The sequence below is a fragment of the Mycteria americana genome (assembly GCF_035582795.1).
Source record: "Mycteria americana isolate JAX WOST 10 ecotype Jacksonville Zoo and Gardens chromosome Z unlocalized genomic scaffold, USCA_MyAme_1.0 Scaffold_18, whole genome shotgun sequence".
NCBI classification, from domain to species: domain Eukaryota; kingdom Metazoa; phylum Chordata; class Aves; order Ciconiiformes; family Ciconiidae; genus Mycteria; species Mycteria americana.
In genome coordinates, this window is record NW_027445436.1 from 5772167 (window position 1) to 5799401 (window position 27235).

Here is a 27235-nt window from a genome sequence, read left to right on the forward strand (position 1 = left end):
GGGGGGAGGAACCCTTTCCTAACAAATAAATACAGAGATGCAATTCATGTGGGCTTTTTTCTTATTTTAATCAACATCATAAACAGTTTTAAAGAGAGAAAAGTGCTATCAGTTTTGTTTTCCTTTGAGTAAAGGAATCTATCCATTACCATGATATGACGCAATTGTAATTAGAATGCATTATTAAAAACTCTTCTAAAAGCAGGCTTATCATGGCATTTATTGTGTTTTTTCCTCTTAAACAGAGCTGAGCTTTATCGGGCCTCAGGGAAATTTGAACTACTTGATCGTATTTTACCTAAGTTGCGAGCCACTAACCATCGTGTGCTTCTTTTCTGTCAAATGACATCACTCATGACCATTATGGAGGACTATTTTGCATTTCGAAATTTCCTTTACTTACGTCTTGATGGTAAGCTGAATGAAAATACATTTGGGAGTGTTTTTCTGGTTCAGCAATTTGACTATGTAGTAGAAAAACTTCCTCCTCTGTACTATATGTGTATGGACATCTGAATAAAAATATCAAACTTCTGTCTGTCTTCAGCTACAGGCAGAGATGTAAAAAGATAAAACAAGCAGAGGGTCAGATCAAGCTGATCAGTAAAAACTGATTGTCAAAGTACAGGAAATTCACCTTGTTGCCAATGTGTACAGTGCTTAGTTGTTACTTAGAGCTTTGTGTAGGCCTTTTACCATGGTTGAATTCTCTGCTTTCTCTCCCTCCCCTATTGATACCATTGTGTTTTGAATGTGATCTTTTAAGAATTTTTGTTCCCTTGATATTAATCTTGATTTTTAAGGCCAATAGTGAAATGTTAATAAATCTATGTTTGTGTACGCATATAGTTTTTAAAATATTTAGATTCTGTGAGTGTTCATAAGGCCTTAATCAAAACTGAAGCTCCATTTTGCGTGTGTATATCATCTATTGAAACTTGTCAGTCATAAAACGTTGTCAAACAGATAGTTGCATCTTTTCAAAGTCCCCTTTTGAAATGTCAAGCCTACTTAAAAGATAAAAGTTTGGGAACCCTCCTCCCAAGTGCTATAGACAGTTGGCTGAAACATCCATGGTTAGTGTTTGTTGTCTATATTATAGAAAATATAGCTGAGATGGCAAAGAACAAGTGAGCTAAAATTTCCCTTCCACACGTGCCTTAAACAACTAAGATTGCTTTTAAATTATTTCAGTAGAAGATCTTTGTCATAGGGTTTCTTTTTATTTCTTTTTTAATTTCTTCTCAGGTACAACAAAATCGGAGGATCGAGCTGCCCTGCTGAAGAAGTTTAATGAACCTGGCTCACAGTACTTCATCTTCTTGCTGAGTACAAGGGCAGGAGGGCTGGGCTTGAACCTCCAGGCTGCTGACACTGTTATAATCTTTGATAGTGATTGGAATCCTCATCAGGTTATTTTTATTTAATTATCTTCATGTAATATGGAAATAATTGTTTGTGCTTTTTTAGGCTTTGTGTTTTAATTTGGGAAGATTGACAGTGAAATGAAAGTATATCATAAAATGCTGCTTTGAGAAGAAATGGTAAGGCAAACTGCTACAATCAAGTAGTGTTTTGTTTTAAATCGGTAAAGTGATACTGCGTCTGCGTATATAGTTTTTCTGAGTGTCAGGGAATCCTCAAAGTTAGAGTCTTACAGTCTGCATTTTCTGTTTCATTGGTATAACTTTGTTCACCCTTTAATCATAAGGCACTAATAAATGGCTCTCCATTCAAAGTTAAAAGCTCATGCAGCAGATGAAATAATTTCTAAGATTACTAATGCATTTAAGATTCTCAGGAATAGTGATTTGCTTTAGATACACAGGTCTATAGCTAGATTATATTTTATATATATCCAGCTATATGGTTGCCTCTGTTCTTGTACCTGGACTAGAGTCTATACTGGGTCTGGCTGGGATGGAGTTAATTTTCTTCATAGCAGCCCATATGGTGCTGTATTTTGGATTTGTGACCAAGCCAGTGTTGATAATGCACGCACCAGTGTTTTGGCTGTTGCCGAACAGTGCTTGCACAGCCGCGAGGCTTTTGATTTTTCCTACTCTGCCCCACCAATGAGTAGACTGGGGGTGGGCAAGAAGCTGGGAGGAGGCACAGCCGGGAGAGCTGACCCAGACTGACCAAAGGGATATTCCATACCATATGGTGTTGCGCTCAGCAATAAAAGCTCAAGGAAAGGAGGAGGAAGCGGGGACGTTTGTGGTCATGGCGTTTGTCTTCCCAAGGAACCGTTATGTGTGCTGAGGTCCTGCTTTCCAGGAAGTGGCTGGACATCTGCCTGCCAAAAGGAAATAGTAAATAAATTCCTTCCTTTGCTTTACTTGCATGCACAGATTTTGCTTCACTTATTAAACGGTCTTTATTTCGATCAATCATTCTTCTCGCTTTCCTTCTATTTTCTCCCCATCCCACGGGAGAGGGGAGTGAGCGAGTGGCTGTGTGGGTGCTTGGCCGTTGTCCAGGGTCAACCCACCACAGTCCTTTTTGGTGCCCCACATGGTGGTGGGTTGACCCCAGCCAGCAGCTAAGCACCCACACAGTCGCTTGCTTCCTAGCCCCTTAGCGGAATGGGGGAGAGAATCAGAAGGCCAAAAGGGTGAAAAGTCCTGGGTTGAGATAAAGACAGTTTAAGAAGTGAAGGAAAGATATAAAAGAGACATTGGAAGAAACAGGCGTGCCCAAGACATCAATACCTGGCTCCAGGACTGGTGCCTCTGCCAGAACTTTGGGTTCTATAACCATGGAAGAGTCTTCAAGGCACAAGGTATGCTGGGGCCTGACGGGATCCACCTGACCCGATGGGGGAAACACATCTTTGCTCGTAAGCTGGCAGGACTGATTGAGAGGGCTTTAAACTAGAATCAGTGGGGGAAGGGGATACCAAGAGGATTGCCAAAGGTAAACCAAGGGTTGGCATGGCATCGCCTGAGGCTGGCAATGCTAATGGGAGCATTTACTCTGCTCCAGAGAGCACTGAGGGCTTAGGAGCACATCTGAAATGCCTGTACACCAATGCACGCAGTATGAGAAAAAACCAGGATGAACTGGAAGCATTGGTCAGTTCCCAGAGCCATGATGTCATCGGTATTAGTGAGACTTGGTGGAATGAGTCCTGCGATTGGAGTGCTGGGATGGAGGGCTACAGGCTGTTCAGGAGGGATAGGCAGGGCAGGCGAAGTGGAGGAGTTGCACTGTATGTAAGGGAGAGGTTTGATTGTACAGCCCTTACAGTTGGGGATGACGTGGTTGAGAGCCTCTGGGTGAGGATTAGGGGGATGGAAAACAAAGCAGGTGTCGTTGTGGGTGTCTAATATTGATCGCCCAGCCAGGATGTTAGCACTGATGAGTTATTCTATAGGCAATTAGGAGAAATCTCTAGATCGGTAGCCCTTGTCCCTATGGGAGATTTCAACTTCCCAGACATCAACTGGGAATATCATACTGCTGTGACAAGCAAGCCTGGGAAATTCCTGAAGTTTGTGGAAGAAAACTTCTTGTCACAAGTACTCAGTGAGCCAACTAGGAAAGATGCCCTCCTAGACTTGCTATTTGTGACTATAGAGATGGACTCGTGGCAGATGTGACGGTAGGTGGCTGTCTTGGCCACAGTGATCATGAAATGGTTGAGTTTAAAATTTTTGGTGTAATGAGAAAAAAGGTCAGCAGAGTTGCTACCCTGCATTTCAAGAGAGCAAACTTTAAGCTACTGAGGGAGCTAGTTAGCAGTGTCCCCTGGGAATCTGCTTTTGAGGGCTTAGGAATCCACGAGAGCTGGTCGGTTTTTAAGAACCACCTTTTAGAAGCACAGGAGCAGGCCATCCCATTGTGTCGCAAGTCAAGCAAGCGGGGCGGAAGACCAGCTGGACTGGACAGGGAACTCCTCTTGGAACTCAGGCGGAAAAAGAAACTGTACGATCTCTGGAAGCGAGGTCAGGCTTTGCAGGAAGAGTACAGAGCTGTGGTTCACATATGCAGGGAGAAGACAGGAAAGGCTAAAGCTCAACTAGAGTTGAAACTGGCCAGTGTTGTGTCAGACAACAAGAAAGGCCTTTTTATGTATGTTAATAGTAAGAGGAGGTCTAAGGAAAACATTGGACCAATACTTGATGAAGACGGTCACCTGACAAATAGGGACGAAGAAAAAGGCGGAAGCATTCAATGCTTTTTTTGCCTCAGTCTTTAATATCGATTATAGACCTTGGGCTGCCCGGTCCCCTGAGTCGGAGGACCACGACTGCGGGAACAGTGACTTTCCATTTGTGGACGCTGAAATTGTAAGGGGCCAGTTGTATCAGCTGAATGTTCACAAGTCCATGGGGCCTGATGGGATTCACCCCAGAGTTCTGAAGGAGCTAGCGAATGTTACAGCAGCACCCCTCTCGATCATCTACCAAAGGTCTTGGGAGTCTGGCGAGGTCCCTGCTGACTGGAAGCTAGCCAATGTTATTCCAATTTACAAGAAGGGTGCGAGGGAAGACCCAGGAAACTACAGACCTGTTAGTCTAAACTCAGTACCCAGAAAAATCATGCTGGGTGCTATTGAAAGGCATTTAAAGGAGAATGCAATCATCAGGCACAGTCAACATGGGTTCACAAAGGGAAAGTCCTCTTTAGCTAATTTAATATCCTTCTATGATAAGGTCACTCACCTAGTGGATGAAGGGAAGGTGGTGGATGTAGTTTTTCTGGATTTTAGTAAGGCTTTTGATGCTGTCCCTCACAGCATCCTTCTGGACAAGTTGTCCAACTGGGACATGAGCAGGTACACGGTGCGCTGGGTGAAGAACTGGCTGAAGGGCAGGGCTCAAAGGGTTGTAGTGAATGGGGCTACATCTGGCAGGCAACCAGTCACCAGCGGTGTTCCTCAGGGCTCAATTCTAGGGCCAGTTCTGTTCAATATTTTTATCAATGATCTGGATGCAGGAGTTGAATGCACCCTTAGCAAGTTTGCTGACGATACTAAACTGGGAGGTGCTGTTGACTCTCTTGAGGGACGAGAGGCCTTGCAGGGGGTTCTGGATAGATTGGAGCATTGGGCAATCATCAGTGACATGAAATTTAACAAGAACAAATGCCAGATTCTGCACCTGGGACGGAGTAATGCCAGACACAAGTATAGATTGGGAGAGGAGTGGCTGGAGAGCAGCCCTGCAGAAAGGGATCTGGGGGTGCTGGTTGACAGCAGGCTCAATAGGAGTCAGCAGTGTGCCCTGACAGCCAAGAGGGCAAACCGCATCCTGGGGTGCATCAAACACAGCATAACCAGCCGGTCAAAAGAGGTGATTATCCCGCTGTATTTAGCGTTGGTGCGGCCTCACCTTGAGTACTGTGTGCAGTTCTGGGCTACATTTGGCAGGCAACCAGATGTGAAGGTCCTTGAATGCATCCAGAGGAGGGCAACAAAGCTGGAGAAAAGGGCTGGAAGGCATGTCCTATGAGGAGTGGCTAAGGACTCTGGGTTTGTCTAGTTTGGAGAGAAGGAGGCTGAGGGGCGACTTCATTGCTCTCTACAGCTTCCTGAGGAGGGGAAGTGGAGAGGGAGGTGCTGATCTCTTCTCCCTGGTATCCTGTGACAGGACGCGTGGGAACGGTTCAGTCAAGGGAGGTTCAGACTTGATATTAGGAAGCATTTCTTTACCGAGAGGGTGGTCAAACACTGGAACAGGCTTCCTAGAGAGGTGGTCAATGCCCCATGCCTGTCAGTGTTTAAGAGGCATTTGGACAATGCCCTTAATAAGATGCTTTAATTTTTGCTCAGCCCTGAAGTGGTCAGGCAGTTTGGATGATCGTTGTAGGTCCCTTCCAACTGAACTGTTCTGTTCTGTTCTGTTCCGTTCTACCTTGGAAGCCAACACACATATACGTGCCTCCCCCCCCTCCCCCCACCACACACACACACACTCTGCCCAGTTTTTATTGCTGAACATGACGTTATATGGCATGGAATATCCCTTTGGCCAATTCAGGTCAGCTGTCTCAGCTGTGTCCCCTCCCAACTCCTTGCCCACCCTCAGCCTACTCCCTGGGGGGGCAGAGTGAGAAACAGAGAAGGCCTTGATGCTGTGCAAGCGCTGTTCAGCAATAGCCAAAACATTGCTGCGTTATCAACACTCTTTTGGTGACAAATCTGTATCACAGCACCATCCCAGACAAGCCCCCAACAGGCTGGTATGAAGAAAGTTAACTCTATTCTAGCCAGACCCAATACATAAAATTACTAACGCATTTAAGATATTCAGAAATAGTGGTTTGCTTTAGATACACAGGTTTATATCTGGACTTTATAATATATACCTAGTTATATCGTTGCCTCTGTTCTTGTACCTGGACTAGAGAGTTGCTTTACTTCAGGGTTCCTTTCTGGCCTGAAAGGCCATGAACTCTGAGCGGCAGAGAAGAATTACATACTGTGGCCTATCTTGGTCACTTACTGCACATGCTTTCAAGAAGTGTTAAGCTTACTGCATTCACATTGTACAGAGCATGCACATATTTTTTTCCCTCCAGTTTGCCTGCCTGGGTCTGATGAACTCCCAAGAAGGAGGATAATCAGGAATGAGCTAGATGAATTGTGGTGGGCTGTAGCTTGAGCACTTCTTTTTGTTATGCTAATAAAACCCAACATTACAGTGTCCTTTAAGCAGGGAGTGATAGGTGTCCTTTAAGCAGGGAGTGATTTGTGTAGCACAGTTACGTTATGCATCATTCCATATTCTTTGCCTAATAGGACTTGCAGGCCCAAGACCGAGCTCATCGAATTGGTCAGCAGAATGAGGTTCGAGTCCTGCGACTGTGCACTGTGAACAGTGTGGAGGAGAAGATACTCGCTGCTGCAAAGTATAAACTGAATGTAGATCAAAAAGTTATTCAGGCTGGAATGTTTGATCAGAAATCTTCAAGCCATGAGCGGAGGGCTTTTCTACAGGCTATATTAGAACATGAAGAAGAAAATGAGGTAAGGCAGTTAAAAACAATCAAAGAGAAGATGTTTCAGTTGGTGCTTGGGAAGCAGCTGTATAACTGGTAGGCAAGAGCGCAGTTTGAGTGCAGCTTGGGACTGCTTGAGACTGCAAGCTATTTTACAGTTTCCTTACAAGAAAACAACTCTATTCCTAAAGGATATTCTCATGAGAACTTGTTGCTGCACTGTTAGATAAAGGCGAGGCCATGCAGGTGGCGTAGTCACAGGTACCAAGTGGGAGCTGCCTGCAGGCTCCTCTGTTACAATGAGCTATCTGAGTTTATCCTGTGGCCAAGGAATTTGTGCAGCACAACACAGGCCTGAAAGCCATGCTGTACGTGCAGCGCAGCACAGGCCTGGGCCTACTCCCATTAGCTGTTATGTGGATCACTAACTCCTAAATGTGCAACGGTTTCTCGGTCAGGTTCTCTACATTCCACCCCTTGATCCACATACAGTTTACCTTTACCAAAGATATATTGTAAGTTACAGATTATATTAATAACCTACGGGCTTCTCAAACCCTAAGTACAAGCCCCAATAGAGCAGACAGCCTGTTCAAGATCCCTAACTCCTTGAATACAGTGTCTTCTGCAAGGCTCCCAATACAGCTGTGTAGCATGGGGGAGGATGGGCAGGAGATGGTCTTCAGAGACCCTGCAGAGGCAAAAGCTTGCAAATGATGCAAAGGAGGTACATTTAGAGGCTGTGCTCAGAGGAGCATAAAACCCTGAGCAACCTGGTCCAATCTCATAGCTGACCCTGCTTTGAGGAGGAGGTTGGACTAGATAACCTACTGAGGACCCTTCCAACCCAAATTATCATGTGATCCTAAGACCAGTAGATGGAGACTCCCATGTCAGGGAAGACCTGAAGCTTGTGACTTCTGGCAACAGAAGGAAGACTCCTTCTCTGCCTGCAGATCTGCAATTACAGAACAGGTATAGTGCCCTGGGAACAATTGAGGAGGAACAAGCTCCGTCAAGGGAGGCATCAGAGTCAACTGAGCCTATACCAAGTATCTACTCAGCACTGATGTGACCACATCTGGAGTACTGTGTCCAGTTCTGGGCTTCCAACCACAAGAAAGAAATGGACATACTAGAGCGAGTCCAATAAAGGCCCACTAAGATAATTAAGGGATTGGAGCATCTGACATAAGGAAGAGGCTGAGAGAGCTGAGATTGTTTAGCCTGGAGAAGAGAAGGCTCGGGGGGGGGGGGATCTTATCAATGTGTGTAAATACCTGATGGGAGGAAGTAAAGAAAATGGAGCCAGACTCTTCTCAGTGACAGAACAACAGGCAATGGGCACAAACTAAAATACAGGAAATTCTGTTTAAACATAAGGAAAAAAACCCCTCTTTTTTACTGTGAGGGTGGTCAAACACTAGAACAGGTTGCCCAGAGAGGTTGTGGAGTCTCCGTCCTTGGAGATATTAAAAACCCAACTGGATGTGGCCCTGAGGAACCTGCTCTAGTTGACCCTGTTGGGGGGTGTGGGGTGTGGGGGGTGTGGGTGGGTGTTGGACTAGACAGTCTCCAGAGGTCCCTTCCAACCTCAACTATTCTGTGATTCTGTGATTCTTTAAAGGAGTCTAATTTTCATATGGCCTCCAAACAATTCAGCAAAACAATTAACTATCTTAATTAAGATAACAGTATTTTTGCATGCATAACACACACCTCAGCTTAAACAGAATAACTGTCAGATCCTGATATAATTTCTGTGGCTTAATGAGTTGTCTTAGGTTATTGAAAGGTTTTGTCATCTGTAATTCTTTATTTTAGGCTTTCAAAATACTTAACTACTTTTAATAAAATTTAAGCAAAATCTTTGTGAATATCTGCCAGAATCTTTCCATATTAAAAGAAATTCCTTCAGTAGTCATTAAATCTATTGTATTGAAAGCAGTTAAAACTGTGAAATAACAAAGCTAATTAATACATTTTTTATATTCACTGTGATACAGGTTTGATTTGTACTATTACTTCAGATGTTCATACAATTCTTTCCAGTGTGACATATATTAAAAGCAATGTTGCTGCTCTCTATCATTCAGTTACAAACATGCCTTTTTGTAGGATTGGCACCTCTCTGAAAATGCATTCTAGGAATGCTCCCAAAGAGGGTACTGAAGATGTCATCAGTTAAAACTTAGCTTAATATGTGATATGTTGCATCAGTATTATTTGTTGTATACTTCTCACAATTTTCACTTGCATTTTTTAGTAGACTACATTAAAAATTACACATGCTTTCTCTCTTCTAGCTCTGCACATTTCTGGGTTTAGAGAAAAATATTATAAAATTGAAGGAAAAAGTATTATTGAGTAATTCAAGATGATAGTAAATGCACACACATTGAGAGGAAGAGAGAGAGTTTCACTAGTCCAGAATCCAAATATTTTGGACTTCTTGTATTCTTTTGCAGGATTTTGGGGGCAGTTTTTAATAGTTTACTTAATGAAGGCTTTTTATGCATGTGATTTTTTCATTAAATTCATTCATTTTCATTCATTCGTTTTTTCATTTTCATTTAGGGTTGGTGGGTTTTTTTAACTCTCAAATTTCTTCTATTCCGCTCCACTTCTTATTTTCATTTCTTCCCATACACACACGCGTTCAAGTATACGCACACCCACAAAATATGTAATGAGTTTTTTTAAAAAAAGAACAGCTAGCTTTTTCCAAATATTGAATGTATGAAATATTGGTGGGGAGGGGAACCAACAGTTCCAGAGCTTATGCCACCAGAACACTATCACTTTTCCAACTGCTTTACTTATTTCATGTTTGAATTACAAATTACATGAGTATTTAGTGAGAGCTGAAGTGGTAATCATACTTTTTTTCTTGAAGTGCAGAAATCTTACCAATGGAGGGGAAATGGGATGTACAGATATAGATGCAGGCTTCTTTGGATTATTTTGAAAATAAAAGACTGTAGGAAGTTAATTTTGAGGTACTATATACTGCATTCTACTCCACCTCCATTTTAGTGAGTACAAAACATTTATTGTCATGTAAAACCCTTAACTGTAGGTTTACAGAATCACAGAATCACAGAATCATATAGGTTGGAAAAGACCTTTAAGATCATCGAGTCCAACCATAAACCTAACACTGCCAAAACCACCACTACACCATGTCTCTAAGCACCTCATCCAAACGTCCTTTAAATACCTCCAGGGATGGCGACTCAACCACTTCCCTGGGCAGCCTGTTCCAATGCTCCATAACCCTCTCGGTGAAGAAAAATTTCCTAATATCCAGTCTAAACCTCCCCTGGCGCAACTTGAGGCCATTTCCTCTTGTCCTATCACTTGTTACTTGGGAGAAGAGACCGACCCCTACCTCTCTACAACCTCCTTTCAGGTAGTTGAAGAGAGCAATAAGGTCTCCCCTCAGCCTCCTTTTCTCCAGGCTAAACAGTCCCAGCTCCCTCAGCCGCTCCTCATAAGACTTTTGCTCCAGACCCTTCACCAGCTTCGTTGCCCTTCTCTGCACACGCTCCAGTACCTCAATATCCCTCTTGTAGTGGGGGGCCCAAAACTGAACACAGTATTCGAGGTGCGGCCTCACCAGTGCTGAGTACAGGGGCACAATCACTTCCCTAGTCCTGCTGGCCACGCTATTTTTGATACAAGCCAGGATGCCATTGGCTTTCTTGGCCGCCTGGGCACACTGCTGGCTCATATTCAGGCGGCTGTCAACAAACACCCCCAGGTCCTTCTCTGCCAGGCAGCTTTCCAGCCACTCTTCCCCAAGCCTGTAGCGTTGCATGGGGTTGCTGTGGCCCAAGTGCAGGACCTTGCACTTGGCCTTGTTAAACCTCATACAATTGACCTCGGCCCATCGATCCAGCCTGTCCAGGTCCCTCTGCAGAGCCTTCCTACCCTCCAGCAGATCAACACTCCCACACAACTTGGTGTCGTCTGCAAACTTACTGAGAGTGCACTCGATCCCTTCGTCCAGATCATTGATAAAGATGTTAAACAGAACTGGCCCCAACACAGAGCCCTGGGGAACACCGCTTGTGACCGGCCGCCAACCGGAGTAAACTCCATTCACCACCACTCTTTGGGCCCGGCCGTCCAGCCAGTTCTTTACCCAGCGAAGAGTACACCCGTCCAAGTCATGAGCAGCCAGTTTCTCCAGGAGAATGCTGTGGGAAACCGTGTCAAAGGCTTTACTGAAGTCTAGATAGACAACATCCACAGCCTTTCCCTCATCCACTAGGCGGGTCACCTTGTCATAGAAGGAGATCAGGTTGGTCAAGCAGGACCTGCCTTTCCTGAACCCATGCTGGCTGGGCTTGATCCCTTGGTTATTCTCTACATGCCGTGTGATAGCACTCAGGATGATCTGCTCCATCAGCTTCCCCGGCACCGAGGTCAGGCTGACAGGCCTGTAGTTCCCCAGGTCCTCCTTCCGGCCCTTCTTGAAGATGGGTGTCATATTCGCTAATCTCCAGTCAGCAGGGACTTCCCCAGTTAGCCAGGACTGCTGGTAAATGATGGAAAGGGGCTTGGTGAACACATCTGCCAGTTCCCTCAGTACTCTCGGGTGGATCTCATCAGGCCCCATAGACTTGTGAGTGTCTAAGTGGTGCAGCAGGTCACTCACCATTTCCCCCTGGATTATGGGGGCTCCATTCTGGTCCCCGTCCCTATCTTCCAACTCCCGGGGCTGGGTACCCAGAGAACTGTCGGCCCTGCTAATAAAGACTGAGGCAAAGAAGGCATTAAGTACCTCAGCCTTTTCCTCATCCTTGGTCACTGTGTTTCCTCCCCCATCTACTAGGGGCTGGAGATTCTCCTTACCTCTCCTTTGGCTGCTAATGTATTTGAAGAAGTGTTTTTTGTTGTCTTTTATAGCAGCAGCCAGACTGAGCTCTAACTCAGCTTTGGCCCTTCTAGTTTTCTCCCTGCACAACCTTGCTACACCTTTGTAGTCCTCCTGAGTTGCCTGCCCCTTCTTCCAGAGGTCGTAGACTCTCCTCTTTCTCCTGAGTTCGAGCCAGAGCTCTCTAGTCAGCCAGGCCGGTCTTCTTCCCTGCCGGCTCGTCTTTCGACACCTGGGGACAGCCTGCTCTTGTGCCTTTAGGACTTCCTCCTTGAAGAATGTCCAGCCTTCCTGGACCCCTTTGCCCATAAGGGCTGCCTCCCAGGGGACTCTCTCGACCAGTCTCCTAAACAGGCCGAAGTCCGCCCTCCAGAAGTCTAAGGTGGCAGTTTTGCTGACCCCCCTCGCCGCTTCTCCACGTATCAAAAACTCTATCATTTCATGATCGCTCTGCCCAAGACAGCCTCCAACCATCACATCGCTCACAAGTCCTTCTCTGTTGGTGAACAAGAGGTCCAGCGGGGCACCTTCCCTCGTTGGCTCACTCACCAGCTGCGTCAGGAAGTTATCTGCCACACGCTCCAGGAACCTCCTGGACTGTTTCCTCTCTGCTGTATTGTATTTCCAGCAGACATCCGGCAGGTTGAAGTCCCCCACAAGAACAAGGGCTAGCGATCGTGAGGCTTCACCCAGCTGCTTATAGAATAGTTCATCTGTCTCCTCATCCTGGTTGGGTGGTCTGTAACAGACTCCCACCACAATATCTGCCTTGTTGGCCTTCCCCCTGTTTCTTACCCATAAACACTCCACCCTATCATCACCATCATCGAGCTCTAAACTATCCAGACACTCCCTGACATATAGGGCTACCCCACCACCTCTCCTGCCTCGCCTATCCCTCCTGAAGAGTTTATAGCCATCCATCGCCGCACTGCAGTTGTGCGAGTCATCCCACCACGTTTCCGTGATGGCCACCATATCACAGTTTTCCTGATGTACAATGGCTTCCAACTCCTCCTGCTTGTTACCCATGCTGCGTGCATTGGTGTAGAGGCACTTCAGCTGGGCTGTCATCCGTGTCTCCTTCACAGAAGAACACCCCTTGCGTGCTTTGAGGCGTTTCACTGGTGTTTCCCTCTTGCCTCCCGTTGCCTCAGTATCCCCTGGCTCAACTCCGCTTGACTTCGGCTGTGCCCAAGCGTACCCCGCACATCTCGAGGACTCAGGCCGAGTGTCCTCGCTGGCAGCCGCTCCCTCTAACCATGGCACGTCGCCCCTCAGCTTCTCTCGGGCAAGCCTGATATTATCCCCCTCCCTCTTCGAGTCTAGTTTAAAGCTCTGTCAATGAGCCCTGCAAGTTCCTGAGCGAAGATTCTCTTTCCCCTTTGAGAAAGATGAATCCCATCAGATGCCAGCAAACCCGCTGCGGCGTAGGCCATCCCGTTGTCAAAAAAAACAAATCCGTGGCGATGACACCAGCCATGGAGCCATGCATTAATAGATTGGGCATCTCTGTTCCTTCTTGCGTCTCTGCCCACCACTGGAAGGAGAGAGGAGAAAATAACCTGTGCTCCTGAGTTTCTTACTAGCCGTCCCAAGGCCCTCAAGTCTCTTTTGATCACCCTAGGACTTTGTGTTGCAGCCTCATCGCCCCCCACATGGAAGAGCAGTAGGGGGTAATAGTCCGAGGGCCGTACCAAACTAGGGAGTACCCTCGTGACATCCTTCACGCGGGCCCCAGGGAGGCAACAGACTTCCCTAAGAGGAGGGTCCGTCCGGCATATCGGACCCTCGGTTCCCTTCAGAAAGGAGTCACCCACAACTATAACCCTTCTTTTCTTCCTCATGGAGGTGGTGGTAAGACGAGAGGTACGTTCTTCTGACCTGGGCGACACCTCCGGTGTAGATAGACTGTCGTCCCCATCCTCCACTGACTGGCCTTCCACCTCCAGGGCCTCATACCTGTTGTGTAGAGGCATCTGGGGGGGCGAGGCGGGCAGGGAGGGCCTTCGCCTGCCGCCACGAGCGCGGACTCTCCTCCATTCACTCTCCTCCTCTGAGCTGCTGCCTTCAGCCCGGCGGGGGGGGGACAGAGGATCCCCTTGATCGTGGGTTCTTACTGGCGGCTGCTGCTGCTCTTGTTCCCGTCTCAGGGGGGGCAGAGCCTGGCACCACCAGTCGATCTCTTTTTCAGCCTCCCTGATACTCCTTAACCTTTCCACCTCCTCCCGTAGCTCTGCCACCATGCAAAGCAAGTCATCCACCTGGTCGCACCTCACGCAGCTGTCCGCACGGCTGCCATGTGTGAACAGGGAGATGCCCAGGCACTCCCTGCAGCCCGAGACCTGGGTGGCGGCATGTTTTCCCAGCAGCTCCGTCTGGGTAGCCACATCCACTCTGGCGAGCGCAGAGGGCATTGCTTTCTGACGAGTAAGGACCATAGCTGAGTTCCTTCTGGAAGGATGGGGACTACCGAATGAACTCACTTCTCACAGATCCTCTTGAGCTAGTAGGTGCCTTCGCCTTCCCCACACGTCCTGCCTGTGCGAACGGCCGCGCAAACTGCCGCGCCACGCCCTTCTGACGCGCCACGCCCTGTTTGCCCGTCCTGTTCGCCGCGCTCCTGGTCGCTCGCGCTCCCTGGGAGATGCTCTTGTACGGGAAGGGGATTTCCGCCGTCACTCTTGTCCCCGCCCACGCTGAGTCAGAGCCGGGTCCTCGTCAGGAGCTCCCGCCTTCCTGCTCAGGGGCCGGGGGGGTGGCTGCGCCCTCCCTTTTCTTTTTCCTCCCTTCCCTGCGCGGTTTTGCCGCGGTTTCGCCGATCCAGCAGCGGTCCCCCGACGCGGTCCTCTGTCACAGAGCTGCTCGCCTCGGAGGCTTCGCTGAAATATACTGTACACAGATTCAGTATATTTACAATATACTGTAACACAGTATATTGTAATATATTTACAATATACTGTAATATATTTACAATATACTGTAATATATTTTCATTATATATTATAATTATATTATAATATATTATAATATATAATATATAATATAATATATACATTATAATATAATATAATTATATATATTATAATATATATAATATATATAATTATATTTAGTAATATATTTACAATATACTGTAACACAGATTCAGTAAATGTTTTAAGGTTTTTATGTGGGAACCAAACTAAAGTTTGTAGCTTTGATTTACCTGTCCTGTTATGAAATTTAAAATGCCATGTACTTTCAAAATAGTTGCTGTATTTGGAGAGAGGAACTGAGCATTATGGAGCCTGATCATGTTAAAAATGGGCACCATAGCTCTTCAACATTTATGTTTTCAGCTGAATCCTAGAGTTTTGGTTTATTTTGCCAATGAATGTTTTTGATTTTATGAAATAACTTTTTGTCAAAAAGACGGATCTTCACCAGAACCACTTCTTAGGGAAGTCTGCTGCCTCCCTGGGGCCCGGGTTAAAGATGTTACGAGAAAGCTTCCTACCCTGGTACAGCCCTTGGATTATTATCCATTATTGCTTTTTCATGTAGGCAGCGATGAAGTTGCAATAAAAGTCCAAGGGCGATCAAAAGAGACTTCAGGGCCTTGAAGACGACTGGTTAAGGGATCAGGAGCACAAGTAGTGTTCTCCTCTATCCTTCCAGTTGCAGGGAATGTTGTTGGAAGAAACAGGAAGGCCCAGCTGATCAATACCTGGCTCCGTGACTGGTGTCACCGGCAGAATTTTGGGGTTTTTGATCATGGGTCGGTCTACACGACACCAGGCTTGCTGGCGACAGATGGGGTACACCTGTCTCAAAGGGGGAAAAGGATCCTTGTGCAGGAGTTAGTAGGGCTCATTGAAAGAGCTTTAAACTAGATTTGAAGGGGAAAGGGATAAAAACCAGGCTTGCTAGAGATAAGCCATGGGATGGCACGCCAGTGTTTGAGGGACAGTGTGCTAGCGAGGTCCTTCGGTCTGCTCCATGATGTGCTGAGTACACTGGAGCACATTTGAAATGTCTCTATACTAATGTGCGCAGCATGAGGAATAAACAAGAGGAGCTAGAAGCTTTGGCCCAGTCCTAGAGCTACGACATCATTGGCATAAGCGAAACCTGGTGGGATGAGTCCTGTGACTGGTGTGCCGTGATGGACAGTTATAGGCTCTTCAGGAGGGATAGGCAGGGCAGGCGAGGCAAGGGGGTGGCGCTGTATGTAAGGGAGGGGTTGGATTGTATGGCGTTTGCAGTTGGCGATGACATGGTTGAGAGCCTCTGGGTAAGGATTAAGGGGAAAACAAATAGAGCGGATGTTGTTGTGGGAGTCCACTATCGACCACCCAGCCAGGACAATGACATCGATGAATTATTCTACAAGGAATTAAGGGATATCTCTAGATCAGCTGCCCTTGTCCTTATGGGTGATTTTAACTTCCCAGACGTCAACTGGGAATATCATACAGCAGACACAAACAGGTCCAGGAAATTCCTGAAGCACGTTGAAGATAGATAACTTCTTGGTGCAGGTACTAAGGGAGCCGACTAGGAAAGGTGCCCTCCTAGATTTGTTGTTTGTAAACAGAGAGAGACTCGTGGGCAAAGTGGTGATTGGTGGCTGTCTTGGTCACAGTGACCACAAAGTAGTTGAGTTTCAAATTGCTGGCGATAGGAGAAAAACTGCCAGCAAAACTTCGACCCTGGATATGGGGAGAGCAGACTTGGGGCTGGTGAAGGAGCTAGTTAGTAAGGTCCCCTGGGAATCTGCTTTTGAAGGTATTGGGGTCCATGAATGCTGGTCACTTTTTAAGAGCCATCTCTTAAGAGTGCAGGAGCAGGCAATTCCAAAGTGTCGGAAGTCAAGCAAGCGGGGCAGAAGGCTGGCTTGGCTGAGCAGGGATCTTCTTCTAGAACTTAGGTGGAAAAGGAAAGTGTACAGACATTGGAAGCAAGGACAGGCAACATGGGAGGACTACAGAGATGCTGTTCGCCACTGTAGGGAGAAAATTCACACGGCCAAAGCTCAATTAGAGTTCAAGCTGGCCAGCACTGCGAAGGACAACAACAAGGGCTTTTTAAAATATGTTAATAGCAAAAGGAGAATCAGAGATAACATTGGTCCATTGCTTGACGGGGTCAGTCACCTCACAAATAGACAAAGCAGAGACCACACGTAGACAAAGCAGAGACATTTAATGCCACCTTCGCCTCTGTCTTCAACGCTGATGATGGGCCCTGGGACCCCCGGAGCCCTGTGTTGGAAGACCGTGACTGGGGGGATGATAAACTCCCAGCCGACTCTGAAGTTGTTTGAGACTCGCTGCTCCAGCTGGATGCACATAAGTCCATGGGGCCCAATGGGACTCATCCCAGGGTACTGAAAGAGCTGGCCGATGTTATCACGGGACCTCTCTCCATTATTTTTCAATGGCCTTGGGAGTCTGGAGAGGTCCCAGTCGACTGGAAGCTGGCAAATGTTGTCCCAATTTTCAAGAAGGGTAAGAAGGAAGACCCTGGTAATTACAGGCCTGTCAGTCTCACTTCAGTGCCTGGTAAAATTATGGAGAAGGTTATTCTGGGAGTTACTGAAAGATACTTGAGAGACAACGCAGTCACTGGTCATAGCCAACATGGGTTCACGAGGGGAAAGTCCTGCTTAACCAACTTAATTTCCTTTTATGACAAGGTCTCCCATCTAGTTGACCAAGGGAAGCCAGTAGATGTGGTTTTTTTGGATTTTAGCAAAGCTTTTGATACTGTGTCTCAGTATCCTTCTGGACAAAACGTCCAGCATACAGCTAGACAATACATTGGGTGAACAATTGGCTGGTGGGTTGAGCTCAAAGAGTTATAGTAAATGGGGTTACATCAGGCTGGCAGCCAGTTACCAGTGGGCTTCCCCAGGGCTCAATTTTAGGGCCAGTGCTCTTTTATGTTTTTATAAATGATCTGGATGCAGGAATCGAATGTACATTAAGTAAGTTTGCTGATGATACTAAACTAGGAGGAGCTGTGGACTCCCTTGAGGGTAGAGAGGCCTTACAGAGAGATCTGGATAGACTAGAGAGCTGGGCAATCACCAATTGGATGAAATTTAACAAGAGCAAGTGCCAGATTCTCCACCTGGGACAGGGCAATCCTGGTTATATGTACAAATTGGGGGAGGAGAGGCTGGAGAGCAGCCCTGTGGAAAGAAATCTGGGGGTTTGGTTTGATGGCAAGTTGAATATGAGTCAACAGTGTGCCCTGGCAGCCAAAAGGGCCAACCATGTCCTGGGGTGCATCAAGCACAGCATAGCTAGCTGGTTGAGGGAGGTGATTGTCCCACTCTACACTGCACTGGTGCAGCCCCACCTCGAGTACTGTGTGCAGTTTTGGGTGCCTCAATATAAGAAGGACATCAAACTATTAGAGTGTGTCCAGAGGAGGGCAACCAAGATGGTGACAGGTCTTGAGGGCAAGACTTATGAGGAACAGCTGAGGTCACTTGGTTTGTTCAGCTTGGAGAAGAGAAGGCTGAGGGGTGACCTCATCGCAGTCTACAACTTCCCTCAAGAGGGGCAGTGGAGGGGGAGGTGCTGATCTCCTCTCTCTGGTGACCAGTGATAGGGCACGAGGAAATGGAATGAAGCTGCGTCAGGGGAAGTTCAGGTTGGACCTTAGGAAAAGGTTCTTCACTGAGAGGGTGGTCGGTCACTGGAAGAGGCTCCCCAGGGAAGTGGTCACAGCACCAAGCCTGTCAGAGTTCAAGGAGCATCTGGATGATGCTCTTAGTCATAGGATTTAGTTTTAGGTAGTCCTGTGAGGAGCAGGGAGTTGGACTCAATGATTCTTATGGGTCCCTTCTGACTCGAGATATTCTGTGATTCTATGATTCACATCTCACTTTGTGAGTGGACAGTGGTCTACAGAAATATGGATTGTGCAGGCTTTGTTTCTAGGGATTTTTTTTTTCAGGATTTTTTCCCTTCCTTCTGCTTTGACAGTAAAGACCTCATAGTGTAGAATGCTATTACTGGGGGAGTGCTGTAGAGCAGCAGAAGGGAAATGTGTATATTTTAACTGAAAAACAAGCTGACAACTAACTGTGCTTGTGCCCCTGAAAAAACCATGAACCAAATTTTCCTGGTTGCGTGTTTGCTCACTTCCTCATTCTCAATATATGAAAGTGATAAGAAGTCCTAATTGTCTGTTTGATTAAGTCTATTTTGTGTTACTTCTGAATCAATGAACAGCAAGGCACTTTCAAATTTTTAGTTTTCATTTGAGCGTTTCACAGTTCTTTTGAGATATCAGTGCAACAGTGGCTCAGTGCAAATGGTTGCCTCACTTTGGACATTGCTTTGTATTTTTCTAATGCCTTTTTCTATTTAAATAGGAAGAAGATGAAGTTCCTGATGATGAGACTCTGAATCAGATGATTGCTCGGCGTGAAGAGGAGTTTGATCTCTTCATGGTAAGGGCATTATGATGATAAGTAGTTGCCGTGGTTTAACCCCAGTCGGCAACTAAGCACCACACATGATTGCTCCCCCTCCCGGGGGGGGGGGGGGGGGGGGGGGGCAGGGGGAGAGAATCGGAAAAGCACAAATAAAAAAAAATTGTGGTCTGAGATAAGAACAGTTTAATAATTGAAATATAACAACAACAACAACAATAATAATAATAATGTAATGAAAAAGAAAATAACAAGAGAGAGAGAGGAACAAAACCCAAGGAAAAACAAAAAAAACAAGTGATGCAACTGCTCACCACCCGCTGACCGATGCCCAGCCAGTCCTCAAGCAGCGATCGCTGCCCCCCAGCCAAGTCCCCCCAGTTTATATACTGAGCATGATGTCATATGGTATGGAATAGCCCTTTGGTCAGTTTGGATCAACTATCTTGGCTGTGCCCCCTCCCAGCTTCTTCTGCACCTGGCAGAGCACGGGAAGCTGAAAAGTCCTTGACCAGTGTAAACATTACTTAGCAACAACTAAACCATCAGTGTGTTATCAACATTATTCTTATACTAAATCTAAAACACAGCACTATACCAGCTACTAGGAAGAAAATTAACTCTATCCCAGCCAAAACCAGGACAGTAGTATATCTTCTCTAGCCTTTTTAACACTTTTGTTTTGCTAAAGGTGTTATCCTTCTGTGATTCAAATGTTGGATTATTATTGTGGGAGGGAAAGGCTTCATTTACTCACATTGTTCATCTGGGAAAAGGAAATAATGTAAACAGAGAACAGCATCCTCACATGACAAACAAAATGCAGAAATCCCTGCTGAGTGGTACAGTGGAACACTGTCCATCCAGAGGATTCATAGGTGGTTTGATGGATTTAGACAGTGCAAAACTGATGATCACTGCTTGTCATTCTAATCCTACAGCATTTTTTTTTTATGACTCCTCGCTTCTTGTACTCACATTAGTATTAGCTAGGGCAAGTACAGGTATTTAACAAAATAGTAAGATAGGAGATTGATGGTGCTGTTTTCCTTTAGGAATTAGTTGGGTTTGCTGAGGATTATGTCAAGGGCTCAGTTAGCTGTGTCTCTGCTACTAAAACTTTTGAACAGTTCTTAAAGCACGCATAGATGACAGTGGTTCAAATGCCAGCAATCTATCTGTATTAGTACTTCCCTTGTTGTTAGCATTGATGGAATAATTATTAAAACATCAGTGTAGGTAATTGGCCTTTTGGCAAGTATCCAATGTGAGGATTGCTGGAGGACCTATCAAAATCAGTCCCTTATATTGATACAGCCACAGGAGCACACTTAAATAAATGTTGAAGGGAAACCGCTGTCCCCTATCTTTCTGCACTGGTGGGAGCAGGTTGATCTGTTCTCTAAAGTGAAGCAACACAGGTACTCTCACATATGCATAAACATGCAAGTATATCAGGAAGTATCCATGGAGTCAATTGTTAATAGGAACCCCAGATATTACATTCTCACACCATCTCATTCTATAAAACATAGTCTTTGTACAGCTATGCAAGTTACAAAACTTCAGGTGGACAGCTGGCAAAGGCCATGTTCCCTTATATGGCAGTGTATTATGTTGAAGTGCCAGTCTAGTCCTTTAGATGCTAAGTTTTATTTAAGGAGTTAAGTTTTTCTCAGACAGCATTAAAGACTTGATGCACTGGAAGAGAATGCTTGCAGGGATCTCTATCATTTTAAAATTTCCCTCAATATAATTCAGATGTAAGGAGATTGGCAGGCCAGAAATCAATAGATGATAATTTGATCCATAACTCAAAGGAATAGTTGCAGCCAAATGTCTCCTTCCTGGCCTCCATCAAAGATGCTTGCTTCTGCACACTGTGTGGAATTTCCAGCTATTGCTATATCCAATCTCACTAACTGAATGTGGAGGATAGATACACAGTGACTGATGTGAATGCTGTTGTGTCACATATCAGGGCTGAAAATGAAGTATCCGGAGTTCACTGTGCTGTATAAATAAATTTGCTGCCTGAAAGAGCATTTTAGTGCTAGATCAAGAAAGAACGAACCAAAGTATGGATTGAAACTCATTGTTTAACTGAAGACTATTTAGAGAGAAAGATACAAAGAAAAGTAGATCTAAATGGAAGAAGTGCATCATTGGCTGTGCTTATTAAATCATGATACTCATTTATCACTCCCATCCACTAATTATGCAAAGGTTCTTCTTGAAATAGGGCTAGTAAATTTCCATCTTCCATGATGTCAATCAGTTGTTCTTGCAAACTAATCGGAAGGTGTTGTATTTTTATGTTTTTTGACAAATGGGTTCAAAACCCACTGAAACTCTTCATTTGGAAGATTTCTAAACAGGTTAGGAAATTCTGCTTCCAAGTTTTTTAAGTGTACGGATATGAGAGATTTTATAGGTGACACGCATCGTTTTCAGCAACAAAGTCACATAATGATGGGAACATTTCCAAAAAGCCATTTTCAAAATGCTCTCTCTGTAGCATGAGTTTCTTTTGAAAAGCAGTTACTTTCTCACGCCTTGTTCAAATGTCACCTTCACCTTGAAGGGACACATAAAGTGTGTTTATTTTTTCAAAAATAAGTGCTAGGTAGCATACCAGTGGCAGCCACTTGTCATCACAGAAAAGGTCAGCAAATTTGGAACACTTGTCTTTTTGTGCAAGAAAAATGCGTAACTCATTTTTAAGTTTGACAACTCTTTTAAGCACTTTGCCATGAGATAACCAGCGAACCTCTGTGTGGAACAAAAGATTTCCATTGTCACTCCCCATCTCATTACAAAATATTGTAAAGATTCTGCTATTTACAGGTCTTGTTTTTATAAAATTAACCATACCGATGACGTCGCGTAGCACTTTGTGCAGTTCTGGCTCCAACATCTTTGCTGCAATAGCTTGCCTATGAATGATGCAGTGAATGAGTTCCACATGTGGTGCTATCTCTGTAACCTTATCCCGGAATCCTTTTTTTTATTCCAGTCAAAGCAGCCGCTCCATCAGTGGTTACACTTACACAGTTTTTCCACAAAGCATTGTTGTTTATTAAAGAAGTCATTTACTGTTGAGAATATATCTTCTCCAGTGCATCTTTCCTTTAGTGGCTCACAAAAAAGTAGTTCTTCATGTATTTCGTTCTTGAAACAGAATCTAGCAAATACCATAAGCTGAGACATGTTAGAAACATCTATACTTTCATCCAACTGCATAGCAACCCTCCCACACTGCGTAATTTGTTCTAATACTTGTTTCTTCAAATCTTCAGCAATGTTTTCTATGCGTCTTCCAATGGCATTTGCTGATAAAGGCACGCATTTTAGTTTGTTGCCATATTGTTTTCTGTGTACTATTTCAGCCATTTTTACCGCGTCAGGAAGAACAAGTGTTTCCCCCAATGGTATGTGGGACTATCACATGACTTGAAATATCTGAAAAAACTGTAGAGGTTTGTCTTCATGTTCTGGATGTTTAGTTTTTAAATGTCTTGCTAATCGTGATGGCTTCATACTATCATTAGCTAATATCTCAAGGCACAATATACACTTAGGGCGAGGTTCAACATTGATGATAGTGGATGTAAATCCATATTTCAAATAGTCTTCTTGATAATTTTGAATTTCTTTGGCCAGCTTCTTATTAGATTGTCATTGTTTTTACCTTGTAATGTGGCTGACAAAGAGTACTCCTACTAGAAGTTTCAGCTCTGCCATTTTATTGTTTTTCGCTTGTGCTCGCATTACTAGCATTATCCTCAATCCGCAGTTTCTTTGCAGGAATCTTTTTAAGCCACACGTCCATTCTGTGAGGGTTAGTTTAGTTAAAACTAGATAATATAATCTGTAAATGCACTTAACTGGGCACACGTAAACTGCAATATATCGCAATATGCTGAAAGCGAACAAATGAATGAGGGTACCACTGTGAACCCCTCCATGTTGTGGAACACCCACCCGTTCTTCCCCCAGGACACCTTGCGTACAGCACCTGACACATAACCGTCTGACATACAGACCGAGTGAGTGCGCCAATGTCAATCTGTATATTAGATATTAGTAAAGGTTAATTTCTTTCTTAAAATTTTAGATAAATAAATATAAGTGGAAGTTCTAATATTTTCTTCCCGCACCCCAATGGATCATCGTGCACATCCCCTGGGGTGCGGGCACCCCACTTTGGAGACCACTGGAGTAGACAAAAACCAGATTGAGAAGTGACTGTTTCAATGTCCTATGCAAAGCTATTTCAACATTACTTAGTAGTGTGCTTCAACGAGTGTTACATTTCCTGTTAAAACTGATAAATAAAAAGGAAAACTTGAAAGTAATTTTTAATGCTATTTTTATCCTAAATAAAGATTCTCAGTCTAAAAACTACCATTAAAGTCAAATTCTAGGCCTCCCACCAAAATGGCAGCTGATGCTCTAGTTGTGCTAATTTAGTTTTTCTTCCTGAAGCCAAAACAGCAATACAGCATGTGGTGGGTGTCCTGTCCCACTCGGTGGGTTGTGAGATGGGTGAATATTTTTGATTCCCCGATGGTTTGTGTACCAACAAAGGCCGATCTCTGCTCGGCAGAGCCGCAGGGTCAGTAGAGTCACGACAATGACTCAGAGGAACAGGCTGGCCAGCATCTTTAACTGGTGAATTCATTATTAACTGGTGAATTCAACAAACGGACAAACTTAACAAACTGGCAAGCTCAACGAATGAACAGAGGCGATTTGGCAATGGAGCTATTTTCCGGGCAACCCGTCACAATTTATCCCAAACTTGCATATATTGGAAGAGTAGAGGAAGAGAGAAGCGAGAAAAGGAAAGGAGAAGAGAGGAGGAAAGAGAAAGAAAAAGTATCACCACCCTTGGATCCCACGATGACGATGACAATGACAGGCATGGCAATCCTCCAGTGATGGGCACGCGCATGGTTCCCTGGAGGGCGTGTCTTTTATACTCTAATCCCCGCCTCTAGGTACGCCCCTTGAGGACTTACTTGGTTCTTGTTCTAGAAAGTTCTCAATCTTCTGCGCAGGCGCTGGGGGAGGGGGGTGATCATGAGGGGTCTCTCGGGTGGTCGCAAGCCCCTTCCTCAGATAAACCCTGTGTGACCTCTGGCCATATATGGTAAGGTCCGTCGGAAGCCGGAACCGCGCATCCTCCGACGCGCTCCCCACGTCCTGCTCCCGCTCTCCCCCACCCCGTGCTCGCCGACCTGCTGTCGCCATGGAAATAGCGCCTCGCCTCACCACAATGTTTGAGACATTAACTCTTTCAGTCTCTCATAGTGGGTTGACTCTGGCTCCTCATGGGTCGAGATAAAGACAGTTTAATAAGCGAAGGAAAGAGGAAGAAGAAATAAAAGAAAAAAACAAAACAAGTGATACAAAGACAATCACTCACCACCTCCCACAAGTAGACCAGAGGCAGTGTGTTGTGTTGAGTTATTGGGCACCAAAGCCAACTCAGGTTGGGTCACTGCTGTACTTGCACAGTTTCTTGTGAGGCTCAGGTTGGTTCAGGTGATTGTAGTACTGCTGTAGTACTTCCTATAATCAACTCAAACCATGGGTTATTTTCCCCTAAGGTTAAATCTCCTTGAGGTACATGCCGGATTTCCCCATCCTCCCACGTTATCCACCAAGTACACCCAGGTCCTTGAACAAAAGCAATCCCACAAACAGATTTGCCTTTTCCTGATGGAGGAGCAACCCATGCTGTCTTTCCCAGCCAGTTCCCTACACACACTACGGGGACCTTATCTCCTTCTATAGCACATAAGGGTTTTGTTTGGGCAGGGCCGGGTCAGTCATCTGATCCTCTGGTGTTAACCAGCCAAGTGACTTCTGCTAAATTTGCATCTCCAGTGCTTGTATGTCCTAGTGCCCAGACTATCAATATAGTCTTTAACAGTCCATTGTATCGTTCAATCTTTCTGCAGGCTGGCGTGTGATAGGAAATGTACACCCAACTAGTGCCATGTTTCTTGGCCCAGGTGCTTATGTAGTTATTTTGGAAATGAGTCCCGTTGTCTGAGGCAGTTCTTTCTGGGGTGTCATGCCACCACAGAACTTGCTTTTCAAGGCCCAGGATGGTGTTTCGGGCAGTGGTATGTTACAGGGTAAGTTTCCAACCATCTGGTGGTCGCCTCCACCATTGTAAGCACGTGACGCTTGCCTCAGCGGGTCCGTGGCAGTGTGATATAATCGATCTGCCAGGCCTCCCCATATTGATATCCCAGCCACCATCTGCTGTACCAGAGAGGCTTTACTCACTTGGCTCGCTTGATTATGATGCATTTTCGCATTCCATGGGTAACCTGTGCAATGGCTTCAGTGGTCAAGTCCACCCCTCGATCACGAGCCCATCTGTTGGTTGCATCTCTCCCTAGATGTCCCAATGTTTCATGGGCCCACTGAGCTACGAATAGCTCACCCTTATGCTCCCAGTCCAGGTCCACCTGAGCCACTTCAGGCAGCCTGGTCTACCTGCTCTTTGTTTGAATGTTCTTCGGTTGTGCTGCTCTTCGACATGTGAGCATCTACGTGACATACCTTTACAGCAGTATTTTCTACCCAAACAGCGATGTCTTGCTGCAGTGCAGCAGCCCAGAGGGGTTTACCTCTGCAGTTGGTCCATTGCCATTGCTGTAGCCATCCCTACAGGGCATTTGCCACCATCCATGAATCAGTACAAAGTACTGGCCACTTTTCTCATTCAGCAATCTCTAGGGCCAGCTGGATGGCTTTCACTTCGGCAAAGTGACTCGACTCGCCTTCTCCTGTCACAGTTTCTGCAACTTGTCGTGTGGGACTCCACACAGCAGCTTTCCAGTTCTGATGGTTTCCCCCAATATGACAGGCCCCATCAGTAAACAGAGCATATAGCTTCTCGTTTTCTGGTAATTTATTATACAGTGGGGCCTCTTGGGCATGAGTCACCTCCTTGGGCAATGATCCAAAATCTCTGTCTTCTGGCCAGTCCATGATCTCTTCCAGGATTCCTGGGCAGCTGGGGTTCCCCATTCAGGCCCACTGTGCGATCAGTTCAATCCACATAGCATCAGGTGCATGATGGGTAGAGGAGGCCCTTCCTTTGAACAACCAGTACAGCACAGGCAATTGTGGTGCCAAGAGGAGCTGTGCTTCTGTACCAACTATTTCTGAAGCAGCGCGAACTCCTTCATATGCTGCCAATATCTCTTTTTCAGTTGGGGTGTAGCAGGCCTTGGATCCTCTATATCCCCAGCTCCAAAACCCTAGAGGTCAACTTCAAGTTTCTCCTGGTGTTTTCTGCCAGAGGCTCCAGGTGAGGCCATGCTCCCTGGCTGCAGTGTAGTACACATTTCTCACATCTGGTCCTGTCTGGACTGGCCCAAGAGCTACCTCACAAAGTATCTCCTGTTGGATCTGTTGGAAGGCATGCTGCTGCTCAGGGCCCCACTCAAAACAGTTCTTCTTTTGGATCACTCATTGAGAGGATGCACAAGCTGACTGTAACCCAGAATATGCATTCTCCAGAATCCCACAGCGCCTAGAAAAGCATGTGTTGCTTTTTTGTTAGCTGGTGGGGACATGGCTGTTATCTTATTGATCACATCCATTGGGATGCGACGGTGTCCATCTTGCCATTTTATTGGCAGACCCTGGTAATTACAGGCCTGTCAGTCTCACTTCCCACTAAAACATATGGACAGAAATATTTCCTAAAAAAATTTAAAAGGAACAAAGATGTTTGTTTTATTGATTAATCACTTGAATTCTAGTTAGGGACTGGAATTATGCTTCCATTTCAAGGTATCTTTTAATAGCTGTCGCTTGTCTTGTATCTCTCTTTGAGGATGTTCCTATGGAATTCAGACAAGCTCTTATGTTACCTGTTTAGAGCAGAGCACCTTGGGTCTCTCTACAAGAGTCACTCTTGTCACTATAGTAAAAATTATTTT

At 45.5% G+C, this 27235-nt stretch overlaps 1 protein-coding gene across 1 annotated transcript; it reads left to right on the top strand.

Annotated features, from left to right (window-relative positions):
• The first annotated feature begins 241 nt into the window (after window positions 1-241).
• LOC142402975 (SWI/SNF-related matrix-associated actin-dependent regulator of chromatin subfamily A member 2-like) lies at window positions 242-19305 on the top strand. Its single transcript, XM_075489013.1, has 4 exons — window positions 242-412; window positions 1249-1412; window positions 6749-6976; window positions 19203-19305. Exons 1-4 carry the CDS (start codon window positions 343-345, stop codon window positions 19293-19295), a joined length of 555 nt encoding a protein of 184 aa, XP_075345128.1. The 5' UTR covers window positions 242-342; the 3' UTR covers window positions 19296-19305.
• Window positions 19306-27235: the final 7930 nt, after the last annotated feature.